At 40.9% G+C, this 22978-nt stretch overlaps 1 protein-coding gene across 3 annotated transcripts in view; it reads left to right on the top strand.

Annotated features, from left to right (window-relative positions):
* Window positions 1–22978, top strand: part of SAXO1 (stabilizer of axonemal microtubules 1) — a 103407-nt gene that overhangs the window by 71291 nt on the left and 9138 nt on the right. For all 3 annotated transcript variants that reach the window (XM_072841480.1, XM_072841481.1, XM_072841479.1), the window contains 2 exons: window positions 3822–4001; window positions 14013–14215. In XM_072841480.1, the coding sequence (XP_072697581.1) occupies window positions 3979–4001; window positions 14013–14215 (226 nt within the window). In that variant the 5' untranslated portion in view covers window positions 3822–3978. The remainder of the gene's footprint in view (window positions 1–3821; window positions 4002–14012; window positions 14216–22978) is intronic.

The raw sequence follows: 22978 nt of genomic DNA, 5'->3' as shown, positions 1-22978 counted from the left end.
GTGGCTATTGAGCTCTTGAAATGTGATATTCTTTTTTTTTTTTTTCAAAGATCACACACACACACACACACACACACACACACACACACACACACCCCATGCAAGTGTGTGAGCCCAGGGAGGGAAATGGGGGTAGGAGAGGGAGGGAGAGAATCTCAAGCAGACTCTGCACTGAGTGGGGAACTGGATGCGGGCCTTGATCTCAGGACTCTGAGATCATGACTTGGGCTGAAATTAAAAGTTGGATGCTTAACTGACTGAGTCATCCAGGGCCCCAAAATGTGGTATTCCTAATTAAGATATGTTGTCAATGGAAAACACCTGTTGGATTTTAAAGATGTAGTATGAAAGTAAAATATTTTAATTTTTATATTATATGTTGAAATTGAGCATATTAGATTAAATAAAATGTTAAAAATAATTTTACCTCTTTTTACCATTTTAATGTGGCTACTAGAACTTTTAAAATGATGCATGTGGCTCTCCTACATGGCTTGCATTCTATCTCTATCAGGTGGTGCTATGCTAGAGGTACTTGTCATATTTTTAAAAATTCTTTTTTTTTTTTTTAAAGATTTTATTTATTTATTCATGATAGACACAGAGAGAGAGAGAGGCAGAGACACAGGCAGAGGGAGAAGCAGGCTCCATGCACCGGGAGCCTGATGTGGGATTCGATCCCGGGTCTCCAGGACCGTGCCCTGGGTCAAAGGCAGGCGCTAAACCGCTGCGCCACCCAGGGATCCCTATTTTTAAAAATTCTTTCATCCATTCTAGTGTTCCTTGAGACCTAGAGTCAAGAAATGAATCCGGTCATTCAGATATGAAAGAAAACTAGGTTTTGTCCATGGCTGGGCTGTGTACGTCGTTCTCTGGGCTTCTGATTTTTTTCATCAGCATTGTGAGGACATTGGATCAGATATTCTCCACCCTTTTAATTTTAATTTTTAAAACTCTGTGGCTCTAGCTTGGAGCCAATGTTCCGAGTTCAACTATTATTAACCTTTTCTGTATTCTCTTGAAATGTCTCCACTATTCTCTTTACCAAATATCAAAAAAAGTCAGGATTATTTCCTTTTTCTGTGATCCTTTTGTAAATTCTGGAGTGTAAATTCTGGAGTGCACTTGAGGGAAGAGAGTTCTGATAAAGAAACCTCCTCCCCTTTGCCTTCTCTGCCTAGCAGGCCCCATCCACGCTGATCCCAGTATGCACTCCTGGGCAAAGTGACCCCAGCAGCATCTAAAACAATACAAGTATCAGAGATTTTGAGGAGGTCTCCTTTCTTTGGTTCATGACTGTCAGGTCTACTTTCAAATACCCCAAGCATGGTGATTCCACACACGTTCTTTAATCGCTGATTAGGGCCGCTAAAAATTAAGAATTGAAGTGTTTTCCCTTTTAAGAAAGTGGTGGGCAGACCAACAAAGAGATACAGTGCTTGGTGACTTGGTAACCTTTGGGTTACAGGTAAGGAAAAGGAGGTGACCCTAGGAGCAGACAGGTAGTGAAACATTTACTTCCAAATAAGAGTCTTTGATACTCAAAGTGAGATAGATTTTCGTTAACTAGCAGTAAGTCAAATAAAACCCGCCCCTCTCCCCATAGATAGATAACATTGCATTGGAACATCTGTGTCTGGGTGGAAGCTTGTTGCTATATTGAAATCCCCTCTCATGATACCAATCACAATGTAGTATTTTGCCATTAAATTTATTTTTCTTTAGGAATAAGTCTTTATACTGTAAAGTAAAAGTAACATTATGGAAAGGAGGGGTTATATAAAAACAAAGTTTTACTGGTTTGAAAAACAAGGGTACTGGAGAAAGGGAAAATATTGCTTTGCCTGTGGAGTCGATTTTATTGCAAGTGCCTGAACCGAAGTTATTCTTAATAAAATCTTGACTTTTTTCTCAGGGTGTGGGTGAAAAAAATATATCTGCAGGGGTATTTTTGGTAGCCAGTAGTTCTTGGCTTTTGATGTGAGGTTTGTAGGAATCCCAAGATGATAAGGTGCTAATTGGTTCAGATTGAAAACTCAGATAATTGGACTGATTGTGAACATAGAAATGGTAATAATATCTAATGTTTACAGAGCAAGGGGTATGATTATTTTATTTACTATGCAAACATTTGTCTCTTGAGTGGATGGAAGATTAAAGCACTCATCAACTTACATACCTATGATTAGGGCATATTTTATTAAATATATAAAATGTGAAATACATAATCATCTTGGTCCATGAAATGCCAATGATGTGCATTTTAAAAAAGGACAACTCAAGTTTTATGAAATGTTGCCTGGAAAACAGCTTTAGATTAAAACAGTGATGAGTTCTCTCTTTGTTCCTTTCTCTCCATGTGCTGCCCCAGAATACCATGTATTTTAGTTTCTCTAATTAAAATTAGTATAAAAAAGCTAAAAATATGTCATCTTATGCCATTCCTCAATAGAAGGAAGTTGGAAATCACTAATATGCAGTTTTGTTAATGTGTTGGTACCTGAAGACAAGAGACACTCCAGCTGGTTTGTAAGAATTGTATATGGGGGGCAGCCCCTGTGGTGCAGCAGTTTAGCACCGCCTGCAGCCCAGGGCGTGATCCTGGAGACCCTGGATCGAGTCCCACGTCAGGCTCTCTGTATAATGTCTGCTTCTCCCTCTGCCTGTGTCTCTGCCTCTCTCTCTCTCTCTCTCTGTCTCTATGAATAAAAATAAAAAAAAATCTTAAAAAAATTGTATGTGGGCATATGAATGATTGATATACTGCTCAGGTTTTGAAAGCTCAAATAGTTACCCTTTGTCCAGTGTTAAGTATAATAATAAGGTTTATTTATTACCATGTGTGTAAAATCAGAAAGCTCACCATAGATTATAACTTCAAATTATTTTCTATCATCTATTTGTGTAATGAGGCATAACACTTATTTAATAATTTATGCATTTCATCATTTGTTCAGTAATTGTTTATTGATAGCTTGTGGTATATGAAGAGGATAAGGGGCTGTAGCAGTAGGCAAGATAGAAAAGGTACTAAGCTTGATAGGTAAGTCAGACCATGAACAAACTCCCCAACAAACCTGCCAATGACAGCAGTCAGTGATGGGAAAGGCACACATTGGGATGAGAGATCCTCTGTGCTGTGGAGGGCTGGTGGGTGTGCCTTAGGTAGAAGATAGCCAGTGAAGTCTTCCTATGGAGGCAATAGTCGAGGTGAGATCTGAAAGATGAGCCAGGCTTTCAAAGTGAAACAGGTTCACATAGTCAATGGTGTGTAGTGTACTCAGAATTGAGGTAGTTTTGCTCTGTGTGATGCCACTTGTATGGAAGGGTGACATTCTGAATTGACACAGGAACCAGCCACTTAGGAAAGGGTTAGTGCACAGCTGTGCAGCACACTGTCAGGTCAGGTGTTGAACCCTAACTAGTTGGGTGATTGGGAAACCAGCTGGGAGTATCACTCAAAAGGGGTCGTGGCCACAGTGATTTACCCACTATGGTCCAGAAGTATTTCCTGTTTAAACAGGCAGTATGGCATCTATAATGGTTGAACATCAGGCATGCTGGTGTGCAATTTTATGAATTTTATGATTTAAGGAATTCTGATGATTAACCAATTGCCATTATACATCATAAAAAAAAATTCTGGCCACTTCATAGTTTAGTAGAGAAAAAGAAAGTTAAGTTCCTATTTTCATGGCCAGCAGTCTTGAATTTAAAGCCTGGGGTCCCATTTTTGAGGAGGTGGCATTGTCTTATTGGATGTATTCTTCCCAAGAAGGTAGCAGACCTAACTTCATGTCTTCTTTTTTTTTTTTTTTTAGACGGCATCACTGTCCACATCTCCCTACCAAGATTTATGATAAAATAGAGAAACCATGTCTTCTCTCCGAATATACCGAGAACTACCCTCTCTATCACTCTTACCTGCCCAGAGAATCCTTCAAGCCCAAGCTGGAGTACCAGAAAGGGTCCATCCCCATGGAAGGCCTGACCACATCAAGGTGAGTGCAAGTAGAATAAATATAAGAATATATTGAATAAATATATGCATATGTATATATCCATGTCCAGCGCTAATGTATGAACAATATTAATATAGTATACAGGATTAGTGCATCAATGTACAGTGTCAATGTATGGTGTCAAAGCCTTTTTTAAAAAAAAACATTTTATTCATCAGAGACCCAGAGATATAGATAGGCAGAGGGAGAAGCAGACTCCTTGTGGGGAGCCTGATGTAGGACTTGATCCTGGAATTCTGGGATCACAACCTGAGCCAAAGGCAGATGCTCAACCACTGAGCCACTCAGATGCCCCTGGTACCAAAGCCTTTAATGTCAATATACTGTACCTCAGAAAGGAAATCATGCATTTGTTAGCCTGCTCAGTTTTTCCCAACCTCTTCTTACAGAGAAAAAATGGTTACTTAATAGTCTAGGGGTGAGGAAGGCTAAAATGATCTACATAGCAAAGAGTTGGAGGTTAAGTATAGAGGGATGAAATGGTGACTGGGCTGCTGCTGAAAAGGGAGTTTTGGACTTTGACATCTAAGCTCCAGGTCAGCTTGGGTAGCATAGTGATGGTGGTAGGGGTGAATGGAAACTTGATGATAAAGAGGGAGCTGTTTGGAAATTATGCTGCAGACTTTGAATTGAGATCCCCTTGAATGTTACCCAAGAATGAACAAAGACTAGAGTTGACCTTTAAACAATATGGTTTTGAACTGCATGGGTCCATTTACATGTGGATTTTTTTTGAATAAATATGGTACAGTACTGTAAATATGTTTTCTCTTATGATTTGCTTTATAACATTTTTAGCTTATTTTTTGTAAGCCTACGGTATATAATACATATCACATATAATATTTGTTAATTGATTGTTATTGGTAAAGCTTCTGGTCAATAGTAGACTATTAGCAGTTTGTCTTGGGGAGTCAAAGTTATATGTGATTTTTGACTGCCTAGGAGGTTAGCATCCCTAACCTCTGCATTGTTCAAGGGTCAGTGGTATTTCCTTTTAAATTGCTCTTGATATGCAAACTCAGATTTCTTTAGAGATTTTAGTTTAGAGACTGAACTACCTGGCTTAGTGTAATAGGGTTGCAGAGGTATCCATATTTAGAGGGTGGGGGAAACTAATCAATTTCGGGTCTGCCCTACGTGTTGCAAGACTAGCAGAATCTGCCACTGACAACTTGGTTAGTGACCTCTGGGTGGTGACCTGTGATTGGTGACTCGGTGGAGTGGAAACATCTTTGAGGCAGTTGAGCGGTGTGTGGGATTGTATACTTAGTCCTCAGATGAGACCTGAGAAGGATGCCTTCTCTGCCTCCACATTCCTCATCCCTACAGGGCTGGATTTCTGGGAGATGGAGATCTTAGAGTATGTAAATTGCTGCAGCACAGCCCTGCACAGCCTTACAGGACTCAAGACCTGGTAAATTTTCTTCCTATTGCTCCCCCTTTGCTCATAATTTTGTGCTTTCCTAGTAAAGGTCCCAGATGATTCAGGTGAAGCAGACCAGCTCTAACTCATTCTGCCTCCAGGGTTTCCCATGATGGGCCTGGATACGTCCTCTTTTGAGATTGTAGGTTGAGGGCATGAAGTATTCCTACAAAAAAGCTGCTATGTTCTAGATCCAAAGGAAGTCCATGTATGAGTTATGAAGCAGAAAGACCGATGAAGAGATAAATGAAGCCAAAGGATTCCTGATTGTGGTGGGAAGCGGTGGGCAGGGACAGCTTGAGGCTGGGGGGTAGTCAAGGGCCTTGTTTGATGCATGACTTGAATCAGATCACTTTTATGCTAGACAGATATCTTACATGATTTGGTTTAAACACATTGTTTCTGAGTATTAAAAACATATTTTATGTAACCTGTTTTCAACCTATAGCTTATAAAATAATATGAGTTTGGGCTTCATGTTACCAAGAAAACAGCACTCTTAGATCCTAAGGTCTGAAGACCACAGGGAGAGACTCCTACCATTCCCAAGCATTGCTTTTCCTTGTAGGATACCATGGTCATTGTTGATGAAGAGTCCACAGCATATGTATAAGAGACATATAATGGGTAGAAAAAGATGAGAGTAGCATTGAGGAATGGCTAGCAAATATCATATTTCAGCCTCTAGGTGCTGGTCTTCTCCTCTCTTCAATTTGCAGGAAATTGAGAGCCACACATGAAATGTGAAGTACAGGACAGCTTCAGATGTCATATTAGGGGTATGTTCTCTGTTCCAGAAATGCAGAAAAGGATGCTTTGAGGGTTGGATGCTGAAGGTTGCTCTTTACTTGTTGCCCACAAGCTTAGGAGTTTGAGGACAAATCCTCTCTGCAGCAGAAGCCCTGCACCGTCACCTAGCTCTGAGGTCCCCAGATGGAGCCCCACATGCCTGCCTGCCTGCCTGCCTTCTGATGGTGCTTTGTGAAAACAAAAACTTCCCCTCCAACCTGTCCTCAGTTACCCTTGCCTCATGTCACTTAAAGCCATAAACCTATTACCCAGAAGTTCCCTCTGTCCCTGCCAGAGCCAGGGTAACAATATCATTCATGTAAAAATGTGGCCAGAGTGGAGGACTGCAGACACAAAAAGAATTTCCAAAACAAGTTGTTCGTGACCATAAGCGCCTTAAAAGAAAATGCATAGCAGGATCAAGATCGCCCATGGGAAGGAAGATGAGCAGAAATGCTTCTCTCTTCTCCTTTATGTTCTTCCCCAGAGAGAGAACCCAGGGGGAAAATGAACAGAGGGCATCTCTTCCCTCACCCGTACCTCAGGTTCATCATGTCTCAGCCCTATGCCTGCCATTGCAGGCACTAGTTGTCATAGACTGAGAACAAAACTATGTCCCTCTCAGGATTCATTTTTAAAAAAAGTTCTAGTGAGGTTTTATTGAGATAAGTAACAAATACACGATTTTACCAACCATGTTTTTTGAACTGTATAAATTTAGCAGGGACTCTGGCTGGTATACTTGGATATACAGCAGAACTACTCCATATAAAGAAGTCCTCATCTGAGTGCTCCATCAGAGGCTTCTGGGGGAAGGTATGGGTCAGCCCTGTGTTTGCACACTGCCCTAACTGCATGGATTGTCACTTCTCTGCCCTTAGAACCCTTATTACCTGAATATCCCACCCACTTCTATATGTAAAGGGACCCAACTTCGTTTCTGAAATTGGACATGGGGCTGCCACCTGGCGAATGAAAGTCATGTGGCTCAGGGCTTGGCTGGGTCTGGTGATTAAGCTCATACACAAATAACACCTGGTTTCTGGAAAGGTTATCATCCCAGCATGAGGCAGGGATACAGCTGCACACAACTCTTACTGACTGTAAATCTTAGGGATTTACAGCAGGTGCCATGAGGGGAATGCTTGTGATTTTCAGCCCTTCTTCGTATGAAGCAGTTTCTTGCAGCCCTTGTCGATTCTCTTCCATAGGATCTGCCTTTAGTTAGGATAGATGGGAGATCAATTTATGAATAAGAGGTTTGCACCTCAAGCCTCATTTCCCCTTAGGCATGTCACCATGCAAAACACGTGGGCCCCATTCTGGGACATTATTTTGTTAGCTAAGGAAGATCCCTAAGATGGCGGAATGGATAACCTGAGAGGAAAGAAGTAAGTCTTCAAGATGATGTTACATCTTTTTTCTAAGGGGAGTGGGACCATGTGGAGAGTGAACAGGAGGCATTGGAAGCAAGATGGAATGGGGTTCTGATTTGATAGGTTTGGCTCAAAGGCAAAGGGCAGCAAGTTGGCAGCATAGATTTTTCATTTATTGACAAAACTTGTAGTTAAACTATGGAATTGGGGGGCAGAAGGAAGAGCTAAAAGGGAAAAGGCACTTGGAATCCTCTCAAATGCCAGGAATAAAGAAGGAAGGTTGGTAGTGGGCCTACATCTTTCCCTACTCATGAATTTTACACATTTTCTGTTTAAATACATACTTCTCTACCCAGAGCTACACCCCCGGGGGATATATCTACTCCCCTCCTGTAGATTTGGTCCAAGAATCACGAAAAAAATACAGAAAGAAATCTCAGCACTAGACTTGCCTGGGCAATTTCAGAGTCTTTGATATTGTGTATCTTTGATTAAATTTGGAAACATTTTGACCATTATTTCTTCAAATACTTTTTCTGTCTCTGAGACTGTTCATTTCTTTCTGCCAGTCCCTTTTCCTGTTTTTCAAATTGGATAGTTTTTATTCATCTGTCTTCAAGCTCATAGAGTCTTTCCTTCAACTCCATTCTGATATCAAGCCCGCCCAGTGACTATCTTATTTCAGATATTGTATTTTTCAGTTTTAAAAGTTATATTTAGTTATTTTTAGACAGTTTCTATTTCTCTTATGAATTTCCTACATTTTAATTGATTATGACCTTATTTTGCTTTTTATAATTTAGCATAGTTAGAATGGCTGCTTTAAAATTTTTGTTTGCTAATTGTAACATCTGGATCTGCTTGAAGTTGATCTTTAGGATTATTATTATTATTATTAATTTTTTTATTGAGACTGGGTCACATTTTCCTGTATGTATGTCAGTGATTTTAGATTGATCCTGTACATTGTTGAAGTTATGTTGTAACGACTCTGGATTTTTTTTTTTTTACATTCCTCCAAAGACTTTATTAATATTACTATTTTTTTTTTAAGGCAGATAGGTGGTAATTTGATTTGATTCAAGATGCAAACTTGTGTCATAGGTGGCAGCTCCAATCTCAGTTCAGGTTTGTTTGTTTATTTATTTATTTATTTATTTATTTTTAATTTCTCTCTCTTTTTCTTTTCTTTTAAGAGAGCACATGAGCAGGGAGAGGAAGAGGGAGAGAGAATCTTAAGTAGGTATTGAGTCCAACCCGGCGCCTGATCTCACAACTCTGAGATCATGACCTGAGCTGAATTCAAGAGTCAGATGCTTAACTGACTGAGCCACCCAGATGCCCCATCATTTCAGTTCTTTATCTTTAGCATGATTGCTTGAAGTCACCTCACACATATAAGGTCAGTGGGAGACCTGGGCCCAGTTTATGTACAGAAGCTAGAGCTTCTTGTCTTGGATTTTTTCCTTTCTAGGATTTCTTCCTTATTTTCCAGCACCTGTGGTTGCCTCAAACTTGGTCCTATGGTTCTTCAGTCAAACATGAGAGGTATTCTGTTCACATTATGGCTGCTTGGATTGGCACAGACTGGAGCCTGCTGCCAGACTAGAAGCTTTTGGAAAAACAATGATTCCACCACAAAATGGAAATTTATACAGAGGCTCATGCAGTACCATTCCCTTCTTCTACTTGTTGGCTTTCCTCCAGAATATGCCTATCTTGGTTGCTCTTTAGTGCTCACAGGTAGTTGTTCTTCATATTTTTGTGCAGAGCCAAAGTGAAGTGGTGACAGATGTTAGTATCAGCTCTAGTGGGCATAGAGTTGATGAGAGAGTAGAGCAGGAGTTAGATACTGTAGTATTTAATTCCTGGAGGCAAGTCCTTAGAATCCTGTCTGTCACAGCACAAACAAGGAGGGCTCAGTGTCCTGATCAGGATCAGGGGCATGAATTAAGCCCTGTGAATCAGCCTTGGGATCTTTCTCAGTGTGCTGGGCTGGGATCCCAGCCTGCCTATGATGACATAATGGTTTTCTTAGAGGGTGCCTTATAACCTTGGGAAATGTTGGAATTATGTGTGGAAGACATGAAATCAAATCAACTGACAAAAAAAAAAAAACAAATTCTGCAGTGGAGATTGAGAGAGGAGAAATAATGAGGAGGAGAATCACAGAAATTAAGATGAGTCAGAGGATCGTTGTTTTAGGACAGTTCAGAAAGATAATGGCCTGAAGAGCAGTAGACTGGATTTGGAAGCCCAGTGGGACTTAGGGGTCCTGGGCTAGAGTGAAGGGTTAGCAGAACCACATTTGATGGGGGGAGTGGGAGGTGAGGAAGGCAAGTCTGTGTGTAGACAACCCTGTGTGGAAGAGAGAGGAGAGAGGAGTGGGCTCCAGTGAGGGTTGTGTCACTTTGTCACTTTATTTTTTTCCTTTAAAATTGGGAAAAACTGAAGAATGTTTAACTACTGAGAAAAAGGAACCAGGGCAGCCCAGGTGGCCCAGCGGTTTAGTGCCACCTTCAGCCCAGGGGGCCTGATCCTGGAGACCTGGGATCGAGTCCCACGTTGGGCTCCCTGCATGGAGCCTGTCTCTCCCTCTGCCTGTGTCTCTGCCTCTCTCTCTCTCTCTCTCTCTCTGTCTCATGACTAAATAAAATCTTTAAAACAAAACAAAACAAAACAAAACAAAACAAAAAGGAACCAGTAGGAGGAAAAGGCTAACACATAGACTAGTATACAGACAGGTCCCCGAGAAAGAGGGAGAGAATTTAGGATAAGGGTGAAGACAATGGCATTGGGCAAGAAGAGCAACTCTTTTTATTTTATTTTTTATTTTTTTAGATTTTATTTATTTATTCATGGAGAGACACAGAGAGAGAGAGAGGCAGAGACATAGCAGAGGGAGAAGCAAGCTCCCTGTGGGGAGCCCAATGCAGGACTCGATCACAGGACCCTGGGATCATGCCTTGAGCCAAAGGCAGACACTCAACCACTGAGCCACCCAAACATCCCACAACTCTTTTTATTTTATTTTATTTTTCACAACTCTTTTTAAAATGGATTTCATTTAATTGATTGATTAATTGGACACACTAACAAGTACTGAACTTTTTGGGGATAAACATTAATAGTTTAAAAAAAAGTATTACCTGGCCTCTTTATCACAGTGAAAATCTGCATTTCCCACTTCCAGTCTCAGGACCCTAGTTGGCCGTTACGTTATTTCTTCATTTGTCAGACTCTGGTCAAACATCTTCCTTCAGCTTCGCCTAACTCTTGGAAGTTAAGTTGTTATGACTTTCCCAGCAGGGCCACTTTAACCTTTGCTTAACTTGAAGTTTAACTCTTGGCCTTCCAGACTAATATAACTTTTATGGCTATGCATCTATAAGAGACTTAACATCTTTGACCAATTTTTTTTCTTGGTTCATAGTCGCAAGGGGTATAGGGACTAGGTAGGGAATGTAACACAGGGAGACAAGGGAGTGTTCTTAAAAAAAAAAAAAAGCTACTAAATTTGAGCAATTTCTGGGAAGAATAAAATACTTTTCTCTTACATGACCTTAAAGGCTGTAAGATTATGTGAGATTGGGGACATGCAGTTATGTTGTGGTTAATGGTCGATTTCAGTGAATGTTCTCAGCATAAAAACATAATGAGGAAACATATATTCTGATCAAATTCACTCTTAAGCCACAGTAAATACTTTGGGTGGGGTATAAATGAATTACACTTTTATTTTTTAAAGAGATTTTATTTATTTACTTGACAGAGAGGGAGAAGACAAGCGGGGGGGGGGGGTGGCAGGCAGAAGAAGAGGGAGAAGCAAGCTCCCCACTCAGCAGGGACCCTTGATTCCAGGGCCCTGGGATCATAACCTGAGCCAAAGGCAGACACTTAACTGACTGAGCCATCCAGGTGCCCCATGAATTACACTTTAAATTTAAAACTTTACCACTCTAGAAATAGATCACCCCCCTACCCCGACCCCAACTCCCACAAAGATCATTTGCTTAATTTGTTGATCAGTAAATACAACCATAAGTGTACTTTCACAAAGAAACTTGAATTTTGTACCAGAAAGGGAGATTTAGTTAACAGTTTCACTTTTTAAACACAGTGAGCAAGGGTTTTGCTTTATCAGTTCTTGTCTTTGAATAACCAACTTCAGGATAGCCCACGGGGCTGGTGAGTTTGGTTGGCATTTACCTACTCTTTTCCTATGGAGATGGCAGGAAATGCATTATGCAGGTTTTTGTTGTCATTGAGCTTGGTGGGCCTTGTAGAAAGGTTCTTACATCCTCTCTGAGGGGGAATTAGATTCCCTTACTAGCAATAATGGCAGAAAAGGAGGTCTCTGTGCGAAGGGTCCCAAAGCATGGCAGGCCTGTGACTGGAAGGCACTACTGGCCGTTTTGGGGTTGGGAGTACTCTGTAGGGCAGCTTGGACGTTCAACTCTGTTCTTCTTTGCTTGCCTTAGATATCTGTTGATAATCCTCGGAAATGAAGAGGGCTGAACCCTTGAGTTGCCATCAGCGAACACGGGTTTATATGGGGATGTGTGGTCCCAGGCTGTCTCCACCCCTTTTTGGAGTGAGGAGAGCTCACCTCTCCTTGGGAGCACACTTTCTGAGGAAGGCCACCTTGCAGCTCTGCAGCCTAGGGCTGTCAGTTCCTAGTTCTCTGCTGCAACTGGTTAAGTATTAAACAGATACCAGCATGAGGCACTTGTACACTCAAAAAGAGTAGAAATATGGAACTGACCCTTGGATTCTTGTTTAGCCTGTTCCCTCCATAAGCCCCAGTTTATACAGAGTCAGCTTCCAGATGTGTCAGGTCACTCAGCTTCCTCTTGCTATTTGCCAACACGGGGCCCATGGGAAGGGAGCCCAGGCCGAAGACCCTATAACTGCTGCTGAGATATATTTTTAAATCTACTCAGAGGGAGTTACTGGGAGTTCAACTGAAGCATCTCCCATTTCCCCCTTAGAGCCCTAGAGAGACCAATTCTCCTGCTTCCTAACTCCCCCCTCCCATCCCACCAAATACTTTGGGCCCTGGTTTGGGTTTATTCACAACCACGTGTATAATTCATGCAAGACAGGTTACAGTGGAGCGTGTTACCTTTGTTAGTCAAGCATGGCTCAGTAATGCTGCTCCAGATTTTGGCAGGGAAGTAGGTTTTATTGGTGTTTGGGCCTGATGTTTTCCTGTCCGGAAACCTCCCCCTTCTCTTGGCGAGGTTGTTTTGGCAAGCACCATCAGGGAAAATCTCCCTTCCACTTGTCCAGTTGGATGAATGGGTTCCAAGCAAAAACAGGCTGTTGTGTAAATCAGAAGCCCTCGAGGGGAAATGTTTGCTTAAAAGAGTTTGCATTTGAACAGTGGGGAGTCAAGACTGCCTTGGGAGACAGTGCAAGCCCAAGCTGAGCCCTGGCTCTACCAGCATCGATGCTGGTGATAGTGCAGTTAGTAGCTTGGAATTTCTGTAACTGTAGGATGTTCTGGGAAGGGAGTACTTCTTGTCTAGTTGAAGACCATCATGCTTTTTCTGATCTATTGTTTTCATATTCCCTGAAATAATGGGAGCACTGATACCAGAGAGCTGAGACGTGAAAGACTCTGTGTCTTCATCTATTGTGCTGCCCTCTAGGTTTTCTCTAGGATCAAGTAGAGGAAGGCAATCATTATCCACAGGAGAAGCTATTGGGAGTGCAGAAGAGGAGGTGGTAGTACCTTAAAAATAAAAGTTAGCCCCCCAGTCAAGTGACTGGGTGGGGGGGAGAAGGTGGAGAGAGCAGGCACAGACAAGAGGCCTTCTGAGTGGTTCAGTATGTTTGGAGTGGAGTGTAGGCTGGGACGGAGGTGGGAGATGAGGCTGGGGAGGAAGGCAGAGGCAGGTCCAGGAAAGCTTATATACCATGATAGAAAGTCTGGCTTTATCTGGGAGATGTTTTTCAGCTGGAGAGTAAGATGATTTCATTTTGTGATCTCTCTTCAGAGAGTTTATTCTGGCTACGTTATATGGGGATTAATGTAGAAGTGGTGGGAAATGCAGCAGGAAGTCCAGGTAGTAAATTGTCACATGATTCAAGTGAGAAATGGTCAGAGTCTGGACTGAGGGGGAAAGACAAACCAATGAGATGGAGTGGGGGCTGCACTTAGTGAGTGATTATCTGGAGCAGCAACAGGACAGGTCCAGGGTGGCATCTAGGTGTCTGACTTGGGTGAGAGGGGAATGGTGGTACCCTTTGTGAAAGTGGGAAACAGAGGAGGAAGAGCAGTTAGGGGGATAGAGTAGAAGGTGAATTCTCAGCAAACGTCTGTAGAATTGGATTAAATGGAAACCCTTAAGAGCCTTCTCCTGGGTCAATGGTGTGTATTTATTTTCCTTTTAGGAGAGATTTTGGACCTCACAAAGTGTTACCTGTGAAGATCTACCAGCCTGACAAGTTCATCCCAAGTGAAGAGAACATGGATCTGCTCACAACATATAAACAGGATTATAACCCCTACCCTGTCTGTAGAATGGGCTCCATCAAGCCTCGGGACAGTAAATATCCATGTGGTGACAAGATGGAGTGTCTGCCTACTTACAAAGGTGGGGGAGAGTGCTTGAGGGGCAGCTTGGGGAAGGATAGGCTGAGCCTGTGTGCAGGTCAGGAAATGGGTTTTACAGGCACACCCTCTGAGCACAGGGGTTGGGCAAACTGCATCCTGTGGGCCAAATCTGGTCTACAAGCCTGTTTTTTTAGAGCTGGAGAGCTAAGAATGGTTTTTAAATTTTCAAATGATTAAAAAAAAATCAGACTATTATTTTAGGAAATGTGAAAATTACATGAAATCCAAACTTCGGCATTCATAAGTACATTCTGTTGGAGCACAGCCACACTCATTTGTTTACACATTATCCATGGCTGCTTCTGTGCTATAGCAGTGAATCTGAGTGGTTGTGCTGGAGTCTGTATGGCCTTAGACATTTAATATCTGGGTCTTTTATAGAAAAGATGTGCCAACCCCTGCCTTAACTTGCTGTTGGAATTCTACATTGGGGAAGTGTTTCAAGTTTAAGTTAGGTTCCAATTCTGATTGAGTGACTGATTCATTCATCCATTTCAGAAATTATGGAAACATAATGTACATATAGGAAAACATACAGATCTTAATTTTACAGACCAGTGAATTTTGAGTGAACACATTTCTTTAAACAGTGCCTAGATCAAGAAATACAACATTGATCCCATGTAGGATAGAAGGATTATGCTAATAGGCACCATGAATTAGTTTTACCTGTTTTGTATTTCATATTAATGTGGTCAATTCATTCTTTTAAAAAAAGATTTATTTATTTGGGGTGGGGAGGAAGAAAGAGAGAGAGAGAGAGAGAGAGAGAGAGAGATGAGAGGAGAGAGAAGATCTCAAGAGACTCCATGCTGTGTGAGGAGCCTGATGCAGGGCTCCATGAGATCATGACCTGAGTGGAAACCAAGAGTTGGATGCTTAACCCGAGCCACCAGGTGTTCCTAATTCGTTCTTTATTGAGCATCTGTTACATCACAGGCCTGGTATTAGGAGCTGTGAAGGAAGCATAATGGCCTGTGCCCTGACTTAATAGTCCTATAGGAGAGATGAGATATGGAGTGGTAGGTACAGTGAAAGCAGTGTGGCAGTCACTCTGTGGAGCACAAGCCACAGGCTGAGACCATGGGAATGGAGGCCAGTTTGTAATCCCCAACTCTTCTGCAATAGGATGCACGAGGGCCCATGGTAGCCCTAGGAGTGTATGCTCAACTGCTCATGTAACATGTTTGTGGATTTCCAAATGACTGTGCTAGTAGTTGCTTTTATTTTGTCAAGCCACACGTTTAGGCAGGTGGAGGTGGGGAGGCATGGGAGGATGTGGGCATCCTCCTGAAGCCCTCCTAGGGGCTCTGAATCCATCATTCCGAAGACACCACACATGGCCGAGCTTCTCTGCTTCTTCCAAGAACTTGGACTCTTGTCATTTTTCCACTGCATCTTTCATATTGTTCTCTTCCATTCTTCCACTGTTACCTTCTGTCAAGCTGCGTTTTGGACATTGTCATACCCTGAAATGGCTCCTCCTTTATGTACCCCAACATCCAGTGCTCCCAGTTTTCTCTCTTAACTATTCCCATCAAGACAGTTTTTGGCCTCATTGGGATCCCCTGTCCACTGGTGCCTCAGCCTCCATCTCCCCGTCAACCCCTCCTGTGTCTGTGCCTCATGTAGCCTATTCTCTGATATATCAGTGCAGCCCGGATTTTACTCCGTCTCTCCTCTGTCCTTTTGTTGCTTCCTGCCAGCGAAGCCCCAAACCTGCCTTCTCCATGTCCACACCTGGCATATACCTGAGCAAGTCTCCAATCCTGTCTGCTTTTATCCATTTTCCACAGAAAGGAACCGAGGAGGTCTTTAAAAAATGGCAGTATGATCTGACCTCTTCTCTGCTTAAAATGCAAATAATTACTATGGTTCTTAGGATAAAATCCCCAATCTTTTCCACCTTCTCTGGTACCTCGCAGATTCTGGTATATCCTCCAGGTGCCCCTCTGCTCTGGCCACAGGACCTTCTCTCACTTTCTTTTCTGCATTTCTTTTCTGTCTCCAGGCACATTGCACATGCTACTCCTCTTTATAGAGACCTCTGCCCTTCCCTTGTCTAGCACTCATCCTTCAATGGACAGCAGAAATATCACACCATTTGAAGCCTTTCTAGATCTTATCCTTTATCAGACTATGTCATCCTTTTAGATGCTCTAAGAGTGCCTTGTACTCCTCTGTTTTGTAATCCATTTTGTAACTTTTTGTTGCTGTTTTGCTTAATGTTTGTCTCCTTGGCCAGGCTGTAATCTCTAGGGTGGCAGGGATCTGTCTTTTTCTTTGCTAGCTACCAGCAATAAGGCAGCTTTACAAAGGAGTCATTGCAACCAGGAGCATGGTGGGGTGGCATTCTGGCCTCTACAGGACTTCTGCAACTCCCTTTCCATCCAGTGTTTAATGGGAGGCAAGAAAGGGAGTACTGTGGAACCTAAGAAATGGAGGAAGGAGGCACAAACTAGAATGAACCCTTACCTCTGACGGGAAAGGGAGCAGGGACTCTGGTAGGGTTTGTTCAGCTACAAACTCCCCTTTCCTTTACATACTCCTTTGGGTCCCCTTGATTTTATGAATCATGGTGGAGTTTGAGCCTCTTCAGTACAAGTGCTTGCTCAGCTCATTTCCCCCTCTCACCTTGTTCTAGGTGAAGAGAGAGGTCTGGGAGTGAGAAATGCTCTTTGTTTACTTTAGGGTTTGGCAAAGATGGAGTAGCCCAGTGCCATTATTGAAAGAAAACTCCTCTCTATTCCTCCTGACAAAATGCTTACCACTCAAACACACAGAATATAACCCAAAACAATAATTGGATATATTTTATGTTTTAATCTGTCTCCTATTCCTCCCCTTCTCTAAATAGTTACATCTCACATTGCTCCCTGCAAACCAGAGAGTAGTATTCTGCTAAAGCGGAATCATAGTTAACTTTTCCCTACTGATAAAGTTAAAATTGAGAAAATTCAATTTTCTTTTCCATTAAGAAAATTGACAGCTATTAACTGCTTACCTACTTATACAGAATTAATGAACAAATACTAGTTAGTATCAGCAGGACTGCTCAGAACCAGGCATACTCAGATGAGGGAGGAGGTTTGTTCTGGCTACATATGCACTTGGGGTTGGAATTCATAGTTCTCCTCTGAAATTCAGATTTTAAAGCAAGTCAGTATTTACCAAAGGAAATGCTTCTGTAGTTAGATTTGACCAATAGGCACCAGTTTGCTGTCTTGATAGTCTTTTAGAATAATACTTATCATATTCAATTAATGTACATAGTTTATTTGTTGCATCTCTTCCCTATGATATGATGGCTTCCAAAAGTGGGCTGTGACTGCTCAACATTCCTATCATTTTGCACAGGTGAGAGCACAACAAAGGCATGTTTAGTGAGGAAATAAATGAATGAATAGTCTGGATGGTTGTTTACAAGGCTCCAGGTGACACAGTTTGGCATTAGATTTATACAAATACCCATCCAGTCTATTACTCTGGGTCTTGGCTAGTAGCAGGAGTGAAGCTCAGGGAAGACTCGGGACATTTACTCTGCTCTTGGGTTAGTCCTATAAAACCTCATGCATGTGTGAGGGGGCCTCACCCTTGCCTTATCACTTGGTGTATCACCTCTAAGGAAGTCTTTTTCCATAGCAACCTTCATGGTTTTATGGACATACATTGATTCTCCTTCCAAAGGAGAAGAAACACCAAAGCCCAAGGTCGTTAAATATGTGTATTTCAATGGGTGCCACCTATGTCTCTATGTTCCACTTACTGTAGTTCTACAGGAAAAATATGCAAACTTTTTTCTTCTCTTATGGCCAGCACCTTTACTGGAGTCCAGAAAACCACCATTAAATATGCTCCAGCAGCACAGCAGCATTTGGTTGTAATTTTGACATTTTCAAAACACAGTGCAATTGGAAAGATTGAAAGTGTAATTACTTGATGCTCAGCTTTAGGTTTAGCTAAGCTTTTTTTAAAGACACATTATTGAATGGAATCCCTTCTAAAGAGATTCTTGCCAATTACCCACATGACACCCTGGCCCTGAAGGGCTTTACTGATGGCTTTTCAGGCGTGTACATAGTTTGTCATGTGGAATTCTGAGGTTTTCAGGGTCCTATGGAGGTTTTTTTTGTAATACATGTTGGGTGGAGGAAGTTAGGAGGTTGGATAATTATGTGGTTTTGACTGTATTGTTGGGTATCAGAAATCACATGAGACAACTTCCAGCCTAGGAACCTGTTTTCTTAACACTTCATCCATCACAGAAGAGGGCCAGAAAAGCCCTGTCCTACCCACCCCCACACACCTTGAGGCAGTGTGTAGGCATCTACAGGTAGATGCCCCCATTTTAGTGAGGTCTGAAGTCTGAAAGGGAAACATGTGGTTTATATTCAGCAAGATGGTTCCCTCTAAGGCCCCCTAATGCTTTCAAGATGCTGATAGAGCCATTAATGGCTCTCAGAGAAAGATTAGATTTTCAATTAAAATGAGGCCAATTTAAAATAAATAGTTGGTAGTATTATTGGCCTAAAATAAACTTAAGAGTGTGCCTGGGGGTGGGGATGTCAGGACCTCTGGAGTGGTGGTGGAGTGAGGAGCTTAGTAAATCCTCTTCCTAAAAAGCAACAATAAAACTGGACAAAACAATAAAACCCAACCATTTTAGGGCTCTGGAAATCAACTAAAGGCACACAACATATTGAGAAGCATTTATTCAAGAAAAACTGCTAAACCATCATTATAAAAAGTGGGAGTTTGTGGTGTTTTATCCTAGGGCTGCTTCCATCATGCCACCTCCCAAGTTTGATCTGTGTGGTGGTTCTACCTGGGAAGGCTGGGCTGTAAAAACTAATAGGTCTGCTGCGAGTTGGGAGTAGTGTGCATACCCAGAGGTTTCAGTAAAACAATTGTGATCTCAGTAGCAAAAAAACAAAAAACAAACAAACAAAAAAACCAGTGAAGACAACTTCTGCAGCTAGTCTGGGGTTGTGGAATTAGTTGGGGAAAACAGCAGACCAGCTAGAAATCTAACAAGGAAATCCAGAGAATGGGAAAGGCCTTGATAAGCTCATACATATTCCTTGTGGTCTAGAAGACTGCATATGGGCCAGGCAGTATATAGGCTCAAGAGAGCTAAGAGACAGGGCCTAGTTATCTACTCATCTTCCCTGGCTGAAGTCCATGCCTGGTGCAGGTACAGAGGAGACACGAGAAATCCCAGAAGAAACTAAAAGCCAAGGCAGAGCTGTAAACTGTTTGATCTTTCACTGTGTTCCCTAACCCACACACAGATTCGTTAGCAAAGGGTGAAAGCCTTTCTGGATTAAGGCGTTTAAACATAACTTGATAATCATTGGCTAATTACTAAACAGTGCTAACACAGGGTGACTTTCAGGAATTTTGGCTTAAAAACAATTAAAAAGAGAACCTAAGCAAAACATCAGTGGCCATACACGGTTGGGGAGACAAGACTCCATTGAATTAGTGCAAGCAAGTCACGAAACCGCAAAAACTGCTCCCAGTGGGGTTGGAATCCAGAGTTGCTATAGCATATTATCTGAGATGCTGAATTTTTTTTTAAAGATTTTATTTATTTATTCATGAGAGAGAGACACAGAGAGGCAGAGAGGTTGACATGGGGAGAAGCAGGCTCCTCACAGGGGGCCTGATGTGGGACTCGATCCCCGGACCAGGATCACGCCCTGAGCCAAAGGCAGAAGCTCAACCACAGAGTCACCCAGGTGTCCCTGTTGAGGTTTTTAAAAAAAATTTTTATTTTTAAAATATTTTATTTATTTATTCATGAGAGAGAGAGACGCAGGCAGAGGGAGAAGCAGGCTCCATGCAGGGAGCCCGATGTGGGACTTGATCCCGGGACTCCAGGATCCTGGGCCTAAGGCAGGCAAGGCACCAAACCCCTGAGCCACCCAGGGATACCCCCTGTTGAGGTTTTAACAAAAAATTATAAGGCATAAAAAGAAACAGGGAAATATAATCTATGAATAGGGTAAAAAAAGCAGCAATAAAAACTACCTCTGAAAAGGCCCAGATATTAGACCTAGCAGACAATATTTTAAAGTACTTATTATAAATAAAGAACAATAGGAAACCACGTTTATTTTTAATTCTCATTTTTTTAGAGGGAGAGAGAGCATGTACACCTGTGTGAGACTGAGTGGGGATGGATGTTAAGGGATGGAGGCAGAGGGAGAGGCAGAGAGAATCTTAAGGAGGTTTCATGCACAGCACAGAGCCCAGCGCAGGGCTTTATCTCATGACCCTGTGAGATCATGACCTGAGCAGAAATCAACACTTGGACGCTTAACTGATTGAGCCACCCAGGTGCCCCAGGAAACCATGTTTAAAGAAATAAAAATATTATAACAATTTTCCTATCAGAGAATACCAATAAAAGGAAGCCATAAAAATCAAGTGAAAACACTGGAGTTGAAAGGACAAAATAAAAGAATTATAGGGACTTAACACCAGATTTGAACTGGCAGAAGAAAGAATCAGTAAAATTGGGCATAAATCAACGAATATTATCCAATCTGAAGAACTGGAAAAAATTTAAGAAAAATAAAAACTCAGACTTGTGGGATATCATCAGCTATACCAACATACTCATGATGAGAACCCCAGAAGAAGAAAAGGGCAGAAGAAATATTAATCTACATATCCAAGAAGCCTAGTCCAAATAGAATAAATAGAGACCTATATTTAGTCATATAATAGTCAAACTGTTGGAAACCATTCCCAGATAAAGACTAGGAGAATTTGTAGCTAGCTGACTTGTCTTACAAGAAATAAAAAGGAAGTCTTTTGGCCTGGATTAAGTCTGAATGGTAACACAAATCCACATAAAGAAATAAAGAGCACTAGTAAAGGTAATTATGTAGGTAAACATATACTCTTTTTCTATTTTAAAAAATAATGAAAGAACAATCATAAAACTATAGTAAAGGTAATTACGTAGGTAAGCATCTACTTTTTCTATTTTAAAAAACAATGAAAGAACAGATAATTATAAAACCATAAGGATTATACCAGGAATGCAAGGTAGTTTTCACATCAGAAAACCAATTAATATAACACATTAATAAAGGATAAAACAACATGATTAATAGACACATAGAAAATATTTGACAGTATCTGATAACCATACAATCTCTCAACAAGCTAGCATTAGAAGGAAACTTCCTCAGCCTGCTAAAGGGCATCCACAGGAAACCCGATAGTCTATATCATACTTAATGCAGAAAGACTGAATGCTTCCCCCCACCCCAAGACTGGGATCAGTCTAGATGTCTGCTTTCACCCCTTCCATTCAACATTGTACTAGAGATCATAGACAGTTACATAGTGCAAGAAAAATAAATCAATGCATCTAAATTAGGAAGAAACAAAACTGTCTTTATTCTCAGGCAATATAATCCTGTATGCAGATAATCCTAAGGATTAATGTATGTAATGTATTTCTGTATATTAATATTTGCCACCTGAATATGAAACTAAGAAGAAAAAAGTTCTCTTCACAATAGCTTCAAAATTAATAAAATATTTGGGATATTTTTTTGAAAAAGAAGTGTAAGACTCATACAGTGAACTTCAAAAACATTGCTGAGAGAAATACGTAACTAGATGGTGAGACAATCCATGTATATGGGTTAGAAGATACAATACTATTAAAATAGAGTTGCTCCCAAGTTGATCTAAAAATTCAATGCTATTCCTATCAAAGTCCCAACACTGTTCCCACCGCTCAGAAATTGGCAAGCTGATCCTAAAATTTATATATTAAATTGAAATAAACCAATTGCTAGAATTTTGTCTTTTTGCACAAATGATACTGGGACAATTGAATGTCCACATGCAAATAGATGAACTTAGACTTTTATCTCACATCATACTCAAGAATCAGAAATGATCAGAGACCTGAAAATAAGAGCCAAAACTATAAACCTTTTAGACTAAGACAGGAAAAACAATTTCATCTTATAAAAATTTAAAACTTCTGTGTGCTTCAAAAGACACCATTAAGAAAATAAGGCCATAAGTGATAAATGGGGGAAAATACTTATAAATCACTTATCTAGTATAAGATGTGTATCCAGAATATGCAAATAAGACATAACTTAATAGTAAGATGACAATTTAAAAAAATGGGCAAATAACTTGAGAAGACATTTTACCAAAAAAGAACATATGAATGGCTAATAAACACATGCAGAGGTATTCAACATTGTTACTTAAAAATTTTTTTAATGTTAATTGAAGTATACAGTTGATATATAATAAATTAATTTCAGGTGTATAATATAGTGATTCAATAATTATATACATTATAAAATTCTCATCATGGTAAGTATATTATATTATGAACTATATTCCCTACACTATACTTTGCATCCCTGTGACTTATAACTGGAAGTTTGTATTTCTTAATCTCCTTCACCCATTTTCCCAAGTCACTACCCTTTTGGCAACCCACCAGTTCTCTGTATTTAAGAGTCTGGTTTTTGTTGTTTGTTTTGTTTTTCAGATTCCATGTACATGCAAAATCGTATAGTATTGTCTTTGACTTATTTCACTTAGTGAAATATCCTCTAGGTTAATCCATGTTTTCACACGTGGCAGGATTTCATGCTTTTTCATGGGTAGTATTCCACTGTATATATACCCCTGGTATCTTTATTCATTCATCTATAAGCAGACACTTGGGTTGCTTCCATATTTTGGCTAT

The sequence above is a fragment of the Canis lupus genome, chromosome 10, assembly GCF_048164855.1.
Source record: "Canis lupus baileyi chromosome 10, mCanLup2.hap1, whole genome shotgun sequence".
Taxonomy (NCBI): Eukaryota; Metazoa; Chordata; class Mammalia; order Carnivora; family Canidae; genus Canis; species Canis lupus.
The sequence above is the reverse complement of the archived record's forward strand: the minus strand, read 5'-3'. Positions and strand labels throughout refer to the sequence as shown.